At 44.3% G+C, this 17958-nt stretch overlaps 1 protein-coding gene across 1 annotated transcript in view; it reads right to left on the reverse strand.

Annotated features, from left to right (window-relative positions):
- Positions 1-14244, reverse strand: part of skila (SKI-like proto-oncogene a) — a 34664-nt gene extending 20420 nt beyond the window's left edge. The window contains exons 1-2 of the mRNA XM_079651930.1: positions 14091-14244; positions 10625-11902 (exon numbers count right to left, since the gene is read on the reverse strand). Coding sequence (XP_079508056.1) covers positions 10625-11743 — 1119 coding nt within the window. The 5' untranslated portion in view covers positions 11744-11902; positions 14091-14244. The remainder of the gene's footprint in view (positions 1-10624; positions 11903-14090) is intronic.
- Positions 14245-17958: the final 3714 nt, after the last annotated feature.

The following is a 17958-nucleotide window of genomic DNA, read 5'->3' on the forward strand; positions in this document are numbered from 1 at the left end:
TGCATGTTGCAAGTACAAAACAGACTAGACATTATGTCACACTTCATATCATCAACCTCAAGTACTGTGATTATTCGTCATGAACAGACAAAGCATTTCAACGTAATCAGGCAGCTTATTGAGAAAGCAAATTCAATACGGCATTATGGTTTACTCTATACATGCTATATCCACACTGTACTCCCCCAAATCATGTCATCAGTCATGTCAGTTTTGGCGTGAGGCTTTCAAGTGTGGTTGAGTCAGTGACGGGCATTTAACAATCATCCATGCGAAAGAGAGCCTACTAACTGCATACATGCGCACAGCATCCTGTCTACAGCAGTGTGTGTGTGTGTGTGTGTGTGTGTGTGTGTGTGTGTGTGTGTGTGTGTGTGTTCCACTTTCCTTCCCCAGTGCCCCCCAGAGCGTTAATTACCAAAGCTGTCGGAGCTCACCTATGTGAGTCAACCAGGCCAGGAGACAGACAGACGGACACGCACACATTCACACACATATGCAGACACGCACACACACACATCATATGCAAATAAACAGACATCCCATCAAATAGTTGCTCCATCAAACAGCAGTGTAGGAGGATGACGTAGTTTACTGCAAGCATTAACCTGCTGTCCAGAAGTACGCAGACAGACACTAGCTACACACACACTCTCCATTCTCCTGGGAGGACACTTCGACTGAGAATGAGGCCAGTGGGCTCTCGTCTTGTCTGAACATGACTGTACTCATGGGTTGAGCTTCATCTGGGCCAGTGTGTGTGCTGTAGCATCTCTAAAACGAAAGAGAAAGTCTCTAGAGGGGCTTGATGCCATGGGATGCTGTTTGGAGACACACATTACCACCACCCAAAAACACAAAACAGCTGCCTGTTCTTTCCATACAAGGGAACTCAAGTTACTATTCGAATGGATGAAACAACTCAGAGTGCTTGGAGACAGAGGGGGGTGAGAGAGCTGCAGAGAGGACGAGCGTTGCTAAGCAGACTGAAAGCTGAGAGAGGCTGTCAGCAAGCCAGCAATGCACTGCTATCACTACAGAGAGAAAACACAAAATGGAGACACTGCCCAACCCTCTGTATTTGCAATCATTTACAGCATTCACTGAAATGCCCTAAAACGTGTGCTGACGTCTGCTTCAAACAGCCATTCAGTAGCTTAATGTACTTTATTTCACGAAGCAACAATAACCTCATCGTGAATCTGGCTTCATTTGAAGACTAGTCTTACAGCAAGCAGAAACTATAATTAGCCACTGTCTCCAAGTGAAAAGGGGAAAATAAAAAACGTAATTCTTGTGCTCCATCTCCACAAACAACTCAGGGTTTACGGTTAAGTGTTTAAATGTTTAAATGCAAGAGCTGGAGATTCCCCTGACTAAAACCAATCTTTACTGGCCCTAGTATGCAGCCACATATTGATCTGCGGTTTGTTTACTTCTTCCTCAGCACAGGAGGCTGCTGTGCTGTAGCGGGGAATACTGCAGTAAATGTCAATGGATGGTTGGTCGTCGGTCTGCACCGAGGCCAGAGGGGGGGGGGGGGGGGGAGAAAGATGGAGAAGGAAGGAGGAAAGGTTAAAGGAATAGAGATAGATTTTAAGGGAGCTAGCTGCTCTGAGATATAGTCACAGCTCGACATAGTGAAAGCTCCACTTGGTAAAATATCTCACAGGGTCAAATCTATCACATGGAAAGAGTGACAGTTAAATCCAGAAAAGGCCCTAAGTCCTCCATTGTTCTGCAGGGAGCTTGGGTCTCATCCATATTACATGCAGGAGCTTGTTTGAAGCCTCTACTACTCGTCTCTGCATGGGCAGCTTGGCTTTGCTGTCCAGACCCCTCGGGCTCGCCTGTCCTTTCCACACAGACACAGAGTAGTGTGAATGCATCGGCTAGCATGCCTCTCTCCATCTATCTTTCTCTTCTTTTGTCACAAGCTCTGGTTTTCGAAACTAGTCTCCGAAGACCATTCTCGCTCCTTTTACAGTGGCTCGTGGATTACAAAGTTTACTAGAAACATTCACTATTAAATCTGACAAATATGAATTATTAAGGAGCAGAATGTCAAAAACTTAGGACTGTAAAAAATGCCATCTTTTTAGATTGGAAGCTTTAATAGAAGTTTTCATATTAAGTGTTTAATGTCTGCTGACAGCCATCGTCAGGAGGCTGTATATTCACTTACATCCTGCCTGTACTGATATTAATGGAACATATGACAGGTGAACCCACAGTCCACACACACTTTGTCACCAGACTCCCTTCATTAAACAGTCACTGTCTGGGGCTGGCTTGACAACAGCCCGAGAAAAGTGCAGTCCATTTGGTAAATGTCATTACAGTTTAGTCAGGGCTGTAAGTGAACACACACCTGGGCGTAGATCAAACAGACCGGGACGGTGATAAATCTTTGTCCTCCTGGCTCCACGGTGACGCTGATGAGTGGAGAGCAGACCGCGGCACTGATGGAGAGCCGTGACTCACGCTGCAGGATGGGGTTTGGCGTGGTGACAGGAGGAAGTTGCAGCTGATAGTGGTTGTGTGTTTGTGTGTGTCTGGCTGTGTGACTACCGGTGTTTGACCCTTTGACTTCCTCTGATCATGGGCTGTGTCATCTGTATAGAAACCCATGCTACAGTGTGGTTTTGTGTGTCATTTGTCTTATAAAAGATGTCATCACATGGACACGTCAGGGTCATGTCAAAGTCTGGGTTTCTGCCATTCAGCTCTGATATAAAAAAAAGACATTTGTTTTGGATTTCAAACAGTCACTCTGCTCTTTAGTCCTTTACAGAATAGATAATAAGGCTGCATTCTTGCCTGCCAAAGCCACTGAAGAAAGAAAGCAACCATGCCAAAATGATCCATCATTTGGCTGGAGGCGAGATTTGTTCCTTCGACATGAGTCAGTCTTCAGAAGAACTACTGTACATATGGCATCACCTGGGATCAGGATGCATCTCAGCCGGTGAGTTTCGATAGTGATGACGAAGAAAATGTTTGGCATATCAAAGTTCACTTGTCATAGGAACTAGTTAAAATGTAGCCAGACTGTAAAACCACAAGGCAATGCTTCACTCTTCAGAGGATAAAAGTCAAGGGCAATAAGGCTCCATGCGAGCCAAGTCGCCCAGCAGCGAGGCTGTTTTAATATGAGCAACAGCCAAGCCAGAAGAAAAAAGAAGGGCTGGACACGCAAAGAGCGAGAATCATTGCCACATGCTCAACAGGAGTCTCGCCCATAAGCACACACCACTTGGTTGCTTGGGGACAATTAAGAAGGACTAGTAGCTGACATGCAAGGATGCTGAAGTGCACTCACCATTCTCAACATGCAACCCATAATTAGGCTTCCATGGCTCGAGTATACTCAAATAGAAATATACAAGATGTATAGCAGTTAGGTAATTAATTGCATTTTGAGATCAGCACCTTGAAGATAGTCTACTTCGTCTTTGCAGTAAAAAGGTGCAGTGGGGCGGCTGGGGATCCAGAGGGAAACAGTCCTCTATTTACAGGATCTAGATGAGCTGGTACGAACCCCCGAGGGGTATGAGGCAAAGAAGACTGTACGTTAAGAAATATCAAAGAGACAGATTACTCCCATAGGCTGCATCACTGCAGGTGGGAATAGCGGAGGAGATAAACACATCAGCATTTGTCAAGGTAGAGATAAAAAGACATTTCAGACTGGGCATACACAAAATGACACTTGTTTCACCTTCACTAATGCAGTTTGTTTCCCAGTTGCTAACTTTACAGCCTTGCACTGAGCTACATCAGTCAGGCCCCTGGTGAGATAAGGATTTACAGGGTATAGAAGCTGCCAGCAGTGGAAGGGAAAGAAACAGTTGGAGGGCGTTTGATGTCGGTGGAGCAAAGGTGAAGCTGCAAAATAAAGAACTTACAGAACAAGTAATCACCTACCCAAGCTTGGTATATTTGTTTCTTACAGTGATTGGCTTTACCATCTACTTTCATCTGGTGTGGAGGCTCAAGGTCGAACTAGCATGGGCCACAGCAATGCAATGAAACATGTGTGGGACATTTGGCCGCAAAAATATTGGACATCTATTAAGGCTGAACAATATGAAGAAATAAAACCAACATAGTATAACGTTGTTGAATATCACGATTCAGTTCTGCTGCTCTCAGTAAACAGATCCAATATAACAAATAGAACATTGAAGTGAAAAGTTTTTTGAAAGTTTACATTTAAAATGTAAGTACTTTCTTGATGTGTTTATCGAGGAATTGACATCTTAATAAAAAATAATCAAATGACATAATGTGCAGCCTTAACACCTTTACAAACAATGCAAGCAGAATCCCTTCCATGTGAAATGCGAGCCGTTATTAAACACGCAAATAAATGACTGGCAAAGTGGAGAGATGGGGATTACTTTAATCGTACAGGCCGACTAGTTTCCCCTGATTCTCTGCGTTTGCCACATGCATAATTGATCAGTGTAGTGGTTGGGCTTAATGTGTTGTGGATGTGCCGGGTGGCAGCCCAGCGGGACTCGTGACACGCCTTTGATATCCAGTGTTTACCTCCCTGTCTGAGAGACTGGGGTTGTGGGAGAAAATATGAGAGACGTAGTCTGTGCCTACACGGTGTGTGTGTGTGTGTGTGTGTGTGTGTGTGTGTGTGTGTGTGTGTGTGTGTGTGTGTGTGTGTGTGTGTGTGTGTGTGTGTGTGTGTGTGTGTGTGTGTGTGTGTATATATGGTGCTCACATGGTAAGCTCCCTCTCTGGGTCTCTCCATTTATATCTTCATTAATCACCGTTCCCACCGGGAAGGCGGGACAGAAGAGCCTTTCAAATGCAAAGGCTTGCTCTGTTGCATACAACACGCACAGGCTGCACACAACCCTTTTACAGTATACCTCCTTCGCCTCAGTCTCCCTACCCCCAACACACACAAACACACACAACCTGCTCTTCTGACTGTCTCCAAGGGAGACCAGACAGCAGCCAGTTAATTTTCTCATCACCACATCGATTGATTGATTAATTAATACCAGGACTTCCTCATTATTTCGGTCTCATGCAAAACAACTGAGCAAGCTAGTCGGAGGTGATGCGTTGCAAGCCCCTTTCTCTTCTTACAGTCTGTTTGAGCTCGAAGCCCATTATATTGCCCTCTCTTTCACTTGTTCACGCTCTCATTTTCCTTAGAGGCAACAAACTGGTCTGATGGCCTGAGGGGGAAGAGTTAGAGCTCAGTGAACATTCAAACAGGCTGTCAGTCCAGGACTCTTATAAAGCCCACAGGACATTTGGCTGGGAGGGGCTAAGCCAGTTTGTTTAGTCTATGAGACTGTTGGCAGACGTGGCAGAGGCTCCACTGTATCTGGACTGACCTATCTCCGTCGGCTAGTGTGGCTTGCTCACATCAGTCCTACAGTATCGCATTATCTTCTTCTGGTGGCAAGGTGGGAAATGAGACCAAGCCGGGAAACATAACAAGCTGCAGCTGAGGGGGTGGTAAATTACCACCAGCCAACGTATGTTAAATGTTTAAATGTGGGGTTGTAATCCACAGAATCGGCTTTGAGTTTGTTCACAACAAATCCAAGTGGTGTGGTGAAACTGTGGCTTGTAATGTTTTAAAAACGTGTTACCTATGGAATAAAAAGCCTGAGAAGTAATGACTTTGGCGTTCCTCCAGTCAGCTGCAATGCTGTTATGGAGCTGTGATACTGGCACTGACCTGATGGTGACATACCAGAGGCCCCTCGCCTCAGCTCAGCCCCTCCTACCTTGTGGGGCCCCATTTAGTCCTTTACAACAGGCAGCAAACACTGGCCAAGGCACAGCCTGTTGTGCACAGGGAACACGGACAGCCTCCCACACCAAACTACATACAGGCGTGATAGACTGTAGGTTACTTTGGGCCAGCGTTCAAAGAAGCTGCTGTGTATTCAGTATAAGTGGATAATTGTTCTTTGGAAAATGCACAAACAGACAGAGAAATATGTGTATGGGTGTCTTGTGGTGGGGTGTGGGGCAAAGGAGAACGCTAGCTGTGGAAATGCGAGCTAGCCGGCATCTGATTGGCCAACCAAGAGGGCTGATCCAGGCTAGATTTGTGGTTCAGCTCAGGTCTTGGAGAGGTTAATTTGTAACCCTGGGAAAGAGAAGCTGGGGCCCAAGCTCCCTGTAACAACCTCATGGCTGTGGACGTGGTGTGTTGGTGAAGACAACCAACATGTTAAGGCTGTCCTTGACTGAAGATATTCTAAGCCATCCTACACTCGTTCAATTTTGTCAACTAATCAATTAGTTGAACAAATGAACAGAGTAGTTCATCCACAAAGATTTCCATCAAAAGTACCACATGAAATCTTGCTTTTACCACAAATGTGATCTTAAGTTTATGGAAAATAAGTAATTTAGCATGAAAAAAGTATTAAAAAAAACTTGAGTTGAATGAGGAAATAATAGTCAAAGACAAAATACACCAATGGGTCCATTAATCGATTAAGGAGGGCAGCCCTACAAGGTGGAGAGCTTTCCAGGGCTGACACCAACTTCTCATCTTCTTCATTTTATACCTTTAACTTCTCTTATCAACCTTTACCTAATTTGCTCAAGTGCCTCTCCCGGGGACCACAGATAACCACTATTTGTCTGCGTGGCCCTACTTCTGTCTGACAGCATGTCTCAACTGCAACAAGGTAGAAGCAGAAGTGAGGTTAACTCGGGGAAACTGATGCACATATGATCACAGACAGGAACTTATGCAACGCCGGCTGCGGCCCTGTGACCGAGACTTCTCATTTCACTCTTCTTCCATTATTTCCTGCTTACCTCTTGGTCCATCGGCTCCGCTTTTCAGTGTCTGTGTCATCCGACGGCTCGCCACATCCATCAAGGTCCGAGACCTGATCAATAGCCACTGGCTTTCCTCGCATGCGCCTCGCAGACGCACACAAGTGGTCTTATTGCTCATGTAACGATCGACTTATCGGGTCATTTGGCTGCTTATTTTGTTACTGTCCGCTGATTGGGGCCCAGGGGGTATTTACTGTTTACAGACACACGTGGGCGACAGCACAGAGGTTAGAAGAAAAGGGAAGTGCACACTAAAGGCCATGAGTCAAGATGGGTGAGGACGCGAGCCCGAGAGAAGAAGGCAGATGGAAGATTGACGTCATTATAGAGGGAGAGATAGCAAAGGCAGCACAGTGAGCGATTAGAATGCCTGCCAGAATCCAATTAGATACAGCCCAAGAGAATGACTGACAGGCAGACAGACAGACACAGCAGACAGCCCAGGAGACAGCCAGAGAGTGCAGCTGCACTGGTCTGCGGTAATGAAGTCACTTCATTCCCAAATAGCAAATAGAAGAAGTCGGAGAGATGCAGCTGTCTGCCGTCTGTGCCGCAGCCACAGTGTCAGCCCAGCCAGCGAGACAGACAGAGGAAGGCTGTTCTCTCCGTCTGACACTTCTGACTCTGGGCCAGCACAACGACACAAACAAGGAAAATAAGCAAAGCAACACACAGCTATGTTCCTCTCCTCTGTGGTTATGCTTGCTAGGGTTAGAAATATGTCTAAAATATCATGTCATAATGTTTACTTATCTCAAAACTACATATTTGCTTCTACTTTAGACATATAAACACAGAAAAGTTAATGATTGTGGTAAATGAAACCAGTTACACACACAGAGGTATACAGTTAGATGACCTTTGTGTATCTTTCTATCTTCAGATATAACTTACCGATATTACTACACGGGATTTTTGTATCATTCAGATGTTTTGTAATACACTGTTCACTTGCCTGGTAAAACACGCAGCCTAAATAAAAAAGATGACGATCATCAAACGAAATTTCTATTACTTCCCGTCTTGCGAGATATAAAAAAAAAAAACCAATAAAAATTATGACACATGATCTTGGCTCAGAGAAAAGTGTCCATCACACACCCTGAAGGCAGAATGAACTCATTGTCTGTCAGTAACCAAAGTAACTCTTGAGATAAGGCTTTACCTTGTTGCTGTCTGTTGGTGGCGTCTGTCTAGCAAACTCTATTTACACAGCAGGGATCAGTAGACAGGGCTGCAGTGCCTCGAGGCACAAAGCGCCGTTTATAGAGAGCAAGTCCTGGAGTTTTTAACTGCACCTTCTCAAACTAAACACTCCTAACAGGATATGGGACCAGTAGCCATTGGAGAAGGTGGGGGAAAAAAACTTCCAGAAAGCCCTCTTGTTGAAGTCTCTTCTCTTTTAGAGGTCCCACAGCTCTCTGGTAAAACTATGAACCATTTGTAAATGTGCACATTGACACTTAGTGTAAATAAGGGTGATTGGGAAAAGTGTATGCAGTCGGGGTTAGACCAACACACCGAGGCGAGCCATCTTTCCAAAAAACATGTGCTACTATAAGCTGCCTGGCTGAACCGCCACTCACATCCACTGGGATGTGGAAAGTATTAGTCACTCGACCAGTGCAGCGGAGGCAGCTGGACAGAGAGTCTGGAGGATGTTCAGGGTGAGGGACATGTCCGTCTGCACCTCTTCCTGTTCCGTCAAACACACTTTCATAATTATTATTACATTATTACATGTTACTTGTTAGACGCTTTTATCCAAAGTGACTTACATACTCAATACTGTGGACAATCACCACAGCACAACCCACTGCGCCACACACCTAACACAAATACACACACATAAACAGAGACTGGATGGAGTGGCTGAGTGAAGTGGGACACTGCCAGTCAGGTCAGCTTGTTCTCTGGCCAGTGACATCACACACCAGTACATCCGCTTCTGTGTGGGGGTGGGGTAGCATCCTCGATGAATGCCAAAATCACCTGCTTCCTGTAGACTCACAGGCAACTGTCTTTCCAGGAATCCGGCCATTTGAGACTTCTGCCTACACAAATATAGCTAGCTTTCACTTTTAATTTGAGAATACTATTTCAGATCAAGCTTCAAAAATAGAAAATAAAAATCACATCCAAGCCCCTATAACCCAGCACTAGAGGAAAGAAAAAGAAAACGGAAAAGCCAGCGAAAGGGAAAATAAATTGACTGAGAAATCACCTCAGAGAGAAAAGACAGCACCTGAAACTGTGGTGAGACAGAGGCTCCAGAAAGACTGGTAAAGTGTGAGACAGAGAGACAAAGATGTGTCATACCGGCCTTCAGTTAGCAGCCCATTACACACACTGAGGTTGGCAATGTCTCACACATAAACACACACACCAAAGACTGTAGGACTCATCCACCTTGAGCATATGTTTTCGTATAGTGTGTTGCGTCCGTGGTCTGTGTACGATGCAGTTTCCTCTGTGGTATTAAACGTCTCTGCCTTTGAGAAAGAATGTCTACTTCTTCCAAGATGCAAACCTTAAACCAAGGCGGAGGAAAAGAGGGAGGACAATTGGGAAGAGGCTAGACAGGAATGCGGTCAGGATGCTAGACGAGACAGCAGACGCGGTATTTCCAGTAAACTCAGACACCAAGTTAATCAGAAAAACCGAAGCATCTCTTTATCTCAGGTACACAAACAATATCAAATGTATTCCACAAATGTGCATACTAATTCTGCCAACTCTTTATTCCCCACCTAACCTGCTGTCTGCTGTACTACTATCACAGATACATCTTGCCAGCAATGTTTGTAGTGGAGCTCTGGTGTCCTTAAAATGTGTGTTTGCTTGGTAAAACTGTTTTAAAATAAACTTTAAATGGTGATTTATGCCTAGACAAACTAGTAAAACAGACAATAACACAACCCCACCTTAATCCACAAAACAATAGAAAGTGGGCAGTCCACTATGGTCAGAGGGAGTTCATGAGACATAAACCAGTCAATGGCAGGGAAACAATCTAGAGCTTTTCCCCACACTGAATGCTGACTGTTCAATAGGCTTGCTGTCCTTTTGGCTTAGACAGTGCAGAATAAAAAGAATCGCCCGAAATCATTTGGAAGACTCTGAAGAATTCTGGGTTCTGGTGATAATAAGTGCTGGCAATGCAATAAAGCATTTTAAATGTCAGGCTTGCATGAAGGTAAAATAGGTCACCAATGAGGTCTATTATTCCACCCTCAACCTGTAGCTAAACATGTTCCTATTTTAAGAATCACTTGTCTTGGTTTGCACTACTTTTATTTAGCATTTTCTCAAATCATGTAGGAATCTGCTAAACAAATTCCAGCTACCTTGGGCAAATTAGAAATGTGTTTTTAATGAAGTTAGATAAAAGGTTAAACTGCTGACAAATAGTCTTTATATTGGAGTTAACAAAGCTGAGCCTCCTATATTGACCTTTTGTTCAGTGACATTCCCAGTGACCTCCAGGTGACCTGAGGGGGAAAATGATGCACTTCCATTTCAGCTGTGGCCAGCTGGTCTAACCTTGTCTGACCAGACCTGGCAAGGCAGATGACACCACCTGTCTCAGGCCCATTTAACATATACTAGGTCAACACAGGTTTAAGAAAACACCAGCTGGAAGGCAGTCTTGTCAAACCTGCTGAATACACAGACTATGGGACACCATCCAAAACAATTAAAAGTTTTGAATATTCTTCCTTTTCAGAATGATGATACATGTAATACTAACCAAGACGCCAATAACATGCAGGAGAGCACTTACTTTTTCTAGCGACCTCTTGAGCTGGTAGTGGAACTTCTCTTTGACCTCATCTAGGAGCTGCTTGAGCTTTGGCTCCTCTGGCATGCCTTGGTACTTCCTGGCAAGCAGCAGGTAGCAGGGCCACTTGGCCGAGTCAAAGCCCCAGTGGCAGGTCCTCTTATCGGGTGACTTGTGTGAATGCATGACAAACTTCTGGGGTGAAAAGAGCAACTGGCACTCAATGCACTGGATACAGTGGGCCTCCGGCTGGGTGTAGAACTGGGGCACAAAGAGACCCTGGCACTTCCCCAAACACTGGTGCTCCACCTGGAAACTGGCTTCGCTCTCCTTCAGCAGGCCCTGGGTTGACAGCTTACCGCTGGGGTCAGAGGGCAATGTCGCCCCAGGACGCAGCAGAGCATTGCACAACCTCTGTGCATCCGTCAGTGTAATGAGGCCACAGGAAGGTGCGTTGAACGGCAATATGCCCAGCACCTTGAGGATGTGCAGCTGTTCAGCATCACAACGCGAGCAGTAGACGTAGAGCTCATCGCACACAGTGTTGATCTGCTGCAGCGAGAAGTCGCGGAGCACGGAGTTGAGCACCTGGGGCAGGCAAAGACGCTTCTCTCCCCCGACGACGAAGCAGGAGATGGACTCTCCTTCCAGCAGCGAGTGGGTGAGTTCAGTGGAGCTGTCACAGGGAACCAGCAGAGGGCCCCCTCCCAGAACAGGAGGGGAGGGCAGGGGAGGCATGCCGGCCGGGGAATGCTCGTGGCCGGTGCGGGCTGAGAAGGCAGCTGGGCCCCCGAGGGAGCTCTGGCTGCTGAGGGTGAACTGGGCCAATGTGTGTTTGAGCCCAGGGCTCAGGTCCAGGGCTTTAGCAGAGCCCACCATGTGCAGTTCAGCCCGGCCCTCCACATCCATGTCGTCATGACACAGTTCTTCGATAAACTCCCTTTTAACCTTGGGAGTTTTGGGGAGGGAATCCAAGCTGCGACGCTTCAGGTTGATCTCCGCCATAACTCGCTTCTTGATGGGCGCGTCTTCCAGTCGCTCTCTGTACAGACGTTTCATGTTGCCCTTGAATGAGGTCAAGTCTTTGAAAGGGGTTTTCAAACTGGTCTGGGTGCTGACCATGTTTAGGGACTGTGTTATTGTTGTTTCTTTCAGCTGACTGAATTCTTGTATTCCTCCAAGCCTTCTATTGTCCTTAAGTCTCTTCAAATTACACAAATCTTCTGGTAGTGACACACATGCATGATGATGACTGAAGTTTTCTATTTTCTGATCTGCTTCCTGAGTATAAACATGAAAATAAGAATTTAGAAAACAGGGAAGAGGCAAAAAAATATTCAGTCACTATCTACATTATAAATAAACAATTAATTTCTTGTAGATGAATAAACAAACTGAAAATTATATAATAAAAATAATACTGTGGAGCATTAAATAAGTTTAAATGTTTTATGACCGCTCTCCAGGCTGGGGGCAATGACTGCCCACTTAACCAAATGGCTAATACCATACTTCACACAAACACTAGGCTTGCTCAGCCCTTGTAATTGAACCCGGGAGTACATTTGCATTAAGGTTTTCACCAAAGGTTTTCAAACAAACTTTCTAGCACAAAGTGAGAATTTTAACAACGAAAACCAGTTGACCAGACATGACAACCCAAGTGAAATTCCCCACCTCCTCCCCCCTCTCCCATTACATCGTTAATGTAAGGCTAATACAATGGTCAAAAACATTTCACTTAGCAAATGAAAGTGCCCTTCCCAACCATATTGTGCGTTCCCCTAGGTCTGCTTACCCCACGCTGACCCCATCAACTCCATGAAAAACAATTGATAAAAGCATTAACAGCGGTCGTCCGCTTCTCTCAGGCCTTTCACAGCGTGACATACAGCAGTATGGAAAGCGGTGTTTCCCCCTTTTTACTCTTCAGCTTTAGTGCGGTATTACTACATCGACCGAAGGTAAACAAGAGTTAGCTGGTGTCCCCAATTAAATACGTTATTTAGATGATAATGGCTACTGCTACAGTATGACACCAAGAGACGGCAGATTGAATACAGTTTAAGTGTGTTAATGCAACATTTAATAATGACCATTTTGGTTGAGAAATGCATTCGATTTTTAAATCCAAAGTAAATGGGGATTTCGGCTTGTCAAAACAGGTAAAACGCACATTGGGTAAATTGACCACAATGCATGTATTTGCATGTTTTGCAAATGTCAGCATAACATCGTTTTTTCCACCGAATGAAATGCTGCAAACCTCGAGCTAGATTCCGGTTGATGTTTGTGGGCGTTTTTAATGGAACATATCACCGTGGGCCGGTGAGGAAAAAAAACTGCAAAAATCAGATAGGCAACCAATATATTTGGGTCTTCGCAGCTTCTACTTCAGCCTGCTCGGGACTCCGGGCTGGCTGCAAAAAACCTTCAACTTGATCGGTGTAATTGTGTCAGAAATGAAAACACCGACATTTCTTCGCTAAAATAACACTGCAGCGGTATTTCTCAAACAACCTCACAGCCATAATAGGAAACATTTCCAAATGTCACCTCCACTTTCGTATCCCTTTTTTGCCCCTGCAAGGACACCGCGGATAATAATGCTGCTGCATCCCCAGTAATCCCCCTCCTCCCCTCTCCAGTCTGCAAACTGTACCTCGCCACGACGGCACTGGTATGCAGACAGCGCTGATAATGACATTCACTGTCTGCACTACAGTCTGGGCTGTAGGGAAGGCACCGAGGTCCGGCGCTACGCACACACCGCCTCAGTGAGGACCCGGAGGGGTTTACAACCACAGAGTTCCCCGTATGTTTAAAAACAGAGGTAGTTCGTTACCCCCAACGGTCAAAGAAAACATTAAATGGTACGCATTTGTATGTCAGCTTATTTTAAATTAATTAAATATCTTGAAATATCAGGGGAAACGTAAATATGATGCGCATTCGTCTGGAAATCTATTAAGAATTATTTAATCTTTCAACGTTACATTCTAACGTTAACTGTGGTAACGTTAGCTAGCTTAGCTCCCCCAGCTTACCCCGGTCTAATCAGCATAGCGGGGGTATGAAGCAGGCTAACACGGCTCTCAAGAGCACAGACAGGCTAACTTAACCAGGTTCATCCCACCAGCAACGAGAGCGATAATAAAACCGACCAGCAAACACACACTGTGATAAAAAGCAGAGTGGTTCGCGACTGAGAAGGACAACCCACCTTATTATTAAGGCCGTTATAGTAAGCAACAACACGGGACTTAAAGCGCTAACATTACAGCAGGCTAACCCCCAGAAAGAGAGCGATACAGCAGGCTATCTAACCCTCTAGAACAGATCATCGGCTGAACACAGGAATTTATACTCAACCGTTAACCGTTGGGATCCGTTACCCCCAATATCTAAATACTATTTGAAAACACATCCTAAAATATCCATGTTTTGTATTAATCGAGTGAAAACTTGCCTGAAAACGCAGCGCGGTGACGGCCGTCCTCTCTTCAGCGGGGTCTTCTCGGTACTGGAAAAGCCTGGCGGACCGTCAACAAGATGCAGCGAGAGGCTCCACTACAGCCAGCAACGTCACACTGCACACAGGCGGGGAGGCGGAGACGTCACCCGGCTGACGGAAACTATGCGGGGGTGTCTCTCGTCTGTCTGTCTGTCTGTCTGTCTGACTGTCTGACTACTGCACAGCCTGGGAGATTTTATTTGTCTTAAGAAGAGAAAGGAGACAATAAATATGCTTATATGTTTCTGTCCCTTTAGTAGATTGCTATAAGAGAGTATTTTAATTTATTCTGTATATTTTATAGTGTGTATTCCAGTAGGGTAAAGTAACTAAGTTCGTTTTCTCAAGTACTGTATTTAAGTACACTTGAGGGACAAGGAGTAGGCCCTCTGTATGTATTTACCTTGGAGATTTTGATTATGATGTGATATATAACCAAAACCTAATAAGACCTGAGTAACACCTGAAAAAATGTGTCTAGTTTTATTGTATAAAGTAATGTATTCTATTTTTAAGAAACTTCTATCTATCTATCTATCTATCTATCTATCTATCTATCTATCTATCTATCTATCTATCTATCTATCTATCTATCTATCTATGTTACATTTCTGTGGACTAGAACATTAGATTGTGTATTGTGTATGTAGAAACCTAAAATGATATTTATATTATGCTGTATATCACAAAACTATTTCGTTTTTTTCACATTTTATTACAATGTAATGTGAGGTGTATATTACACAAACTTTGGCATCATTAAATATTTTTGTAACCTGTATCTGCTTTTACTTTTTGTATACGAACAGATATAGTGTAAACAATTATTCATGTTCCTTTGCCTTTCATCTTGTTGCAGGTCACCTTTATTGCCACGTCCTTGTCTTGCATGATTTGACATGACAATAAGCTTTATCTCTGTCTCTGGTTTGCTTTCCATCACGTTTGTGAAAATGAGAGGATAAGAGAGGGCAAACTCACCCTGGGCAAAAGGGGTGGCTTCTTCTCCCACACCTCCCCCGCACACCCCTCACTCCTTTTATGAACCTATCCTCTGCAAAGGGTCAAGAGGTCATTCAGGCAGCCTATTGTCCCTTTAGCTACGATGTGAGTTAATGAAATCTGAGCATGAGAGGAGGTCAGGAATTAGATTTGATGAATTATAGCTAATTTCACTTGAAGTAGTGGAGTTCCCACTTGTGAGTTTACACACTATCATGTATTACTCCTGTTCTTGGCTTGGATCTTTAAGTGTTATCATGCTATGTCTACATGAGCTGTTTTTTTTGGCTGGCTGACTGACCCACAGTCTGATGTCACACGTCTGTGAGAGCAGAGCGGCTTGATAAAGCTTTGATAAACAACACCGTTGGCCGTTTCGCCGCAGCCTCTCTTTGACAGCAAGGTCAGCAGTTGTATTGTGAGAGTAGATGTGCGTACACCCTGTCCAGCCCCAGAGAACAACAAGAGGGACATTGATTTTCCTGTAATAACATCACTCTGTGTACTGCGGGGAGTAAATTAATCTCATATCTGCCATATTGGGACCAACACTGATTGTTCATTAAAGCAAAAAGCTGAAGGATGAGGTTGTGAAAGATTCACAGACAGACTCTCACATTGATAAGCTTCTCCATTAGCGAAGACTCTGTCCAACTGTTATTGGACTTAGTACTAAGTGGACCCCGGGGGCACCTCAGTCGTTTTCATACATCCTGTCTGGGAATCAATGGGGGATATTGAAATATGTCCCGAGTTGTTCCTTGGTTGTGTTTGTAATTTGCGGTAATGATGCTCGTTTGAAGTGCTGGTCTGAGGTCAGACAACTGCACCTCAGAGTCAGGTTTCATAAACTGGCAGTCCAGTGTATTATTGAACCAGGGTGTGAACTCATACTGAGGAAGACCAAGATTTGGGGTCAAAACATCATGTACACATTGAATTAAAGAAAAACTAAGATTGAGATACTGTTTTTGTCCCTTTTTTCAGCTAAACCTTGAAATGCATTTCTCATTACATAAATTGACGAACATTAGATTCATGTTTTCTTAACATCTATGTGAAAACGGTCAACAACAAAAAAATACTACAATGAAACATCCCCGGTTAATTATTTACATTAGGACACATCTCTGTTTAATTTTGAAATAGGCACTTTTTTTTTTTTTTTTACTCCACTAGTCTGAAACAAGACTAACTTTCTAAAGTTTCTCGCCTTAAGTGATCGTGTTTTTCTCTCCTGTTCTAATCAATGTATGTTGCAGCAGCAATGCTCCTTCATTATTCTACTGGTAAGTCCCATTCATTCATGTACAGCTTTAGGTGTTTCTGAAGTGTTGGTCATGATGAATAACCTCAAGTGCATCCTAATGATGTTTTTATATCTCGAGATGCCTCCACTATATCATTACAATCACTTCAGTAGAACGCACCAGTTTAAAGCCACCTAGCAGGAAGGTTGGGACAAGTGTCTACCTACGGAGGCTGAACAACAACTCATTACTTCGGTGCTACAGACAAGAGCCCCAGTAAATGTAGTGTGAAAGCATGGAGACCGTGCCAAGTACACGACCCACCTTAAACTGCAGTGTGTGTTTTACTAAGGGATTGCATTTAGCACAGAGTATGATTCTTCTGCTGCCTAATTAATCCCTTCAGGGACGGAATAAAACACCCAACAAGATAAGAGCAATTAAAACAGGATGTTTTTTCAGATCCTCTTCCATTTTAACATCATTAATTATACAAGGTTAGTCTTCCCTGTGTCTTCCACCGGGTGATGTGGAGCCACAGAGCCTGGGGAGGTGTGTCTGCCCCCCCCCCCCCCCAAGTTCTCCACCGGAGAGGGCACAAGAACAATGTCAAACAAACCATCATGGGAATACAGAATTATGCAAAGACATTTATCCTCGACCTGCGTGCGGCAATTCTGTATATTTCTCGTGTCGCAGTACAAGTGCAGTCATTTTCCACGAAATCTGGCTCAATTGAGACAAGATACAATGGTTATAGTGGAATAGTGGAGCAGGATGTGTAATAAGCCTCACAATGGGTTTCTATCCACCATTGTGCGACTTATTGCAGCACACAAATCAATCCGTTTTATTATTTCTGACACATCATCATTTCCACGACCCTTTTTCTTTCACCTCTCAGCGCTCAGCACTGTGTGTGTGTGTGCCCTGTGTGGGGGGGGGGGGGGGGGGGGGGGGGGAGCAATGGTGTCAATGACCTTTTCACCCCCGGGTACACCGAGGGCCTTCTAAAGCTGGGCGGTCACGTTAGCAGTGCAGACATGCAGCTGGAATGGAAAAGCTGAAGCTTAACGACTCAAGCCTAATTCCTCTCTCCAGGCGCCCAGGAGGGTCTGAGGCTCAGGTCTGGTCTCGGCAGTAAAACCCTCACAAGGTGTTGTGAGTTTGTGCAAAAAGGAATAATCTCCAGAGTGCAGTGCGCTATTTGTTCTCCAAACCAGTTCACTTTTGAGAGGGACTGAGTCAGTTCGATTTACAGGTTTTTCTTTATTTGCCAATCTTAAAAAGTAGGACCATTTAGACATTATTGGGGAGAGCAACGTCAGACTGAAATAAGTCAGCTATTAGATTGATTTTTATGAAAATGTGTGCAAATATCCAATAAGCCTACTGACTTTTCCAGTAGCATCAACATGAGGTGGACATTTTTATTAAAACTATTGGATGCAGTGCCATAAAATAGACACATTCATGGTGCCAAAAAAACAATCCTATTTAATTAGGTGATTTAATCACTGGTGTCACATCACATTTTAACTTTAACATGTCTGTCTTTAAAACACATCTTT

This window comes from Notothenia rossii (assembly GCF_949606895.1).
Source record: "Notothenia rossii genome assembly, chromosome: 9".
Lineage (NCBI taxonomy): Eukaryota > Metazoa > Chordata > Actinopteri > Perciformes > Nototheniidae > Notothenia > Notothenia rossii.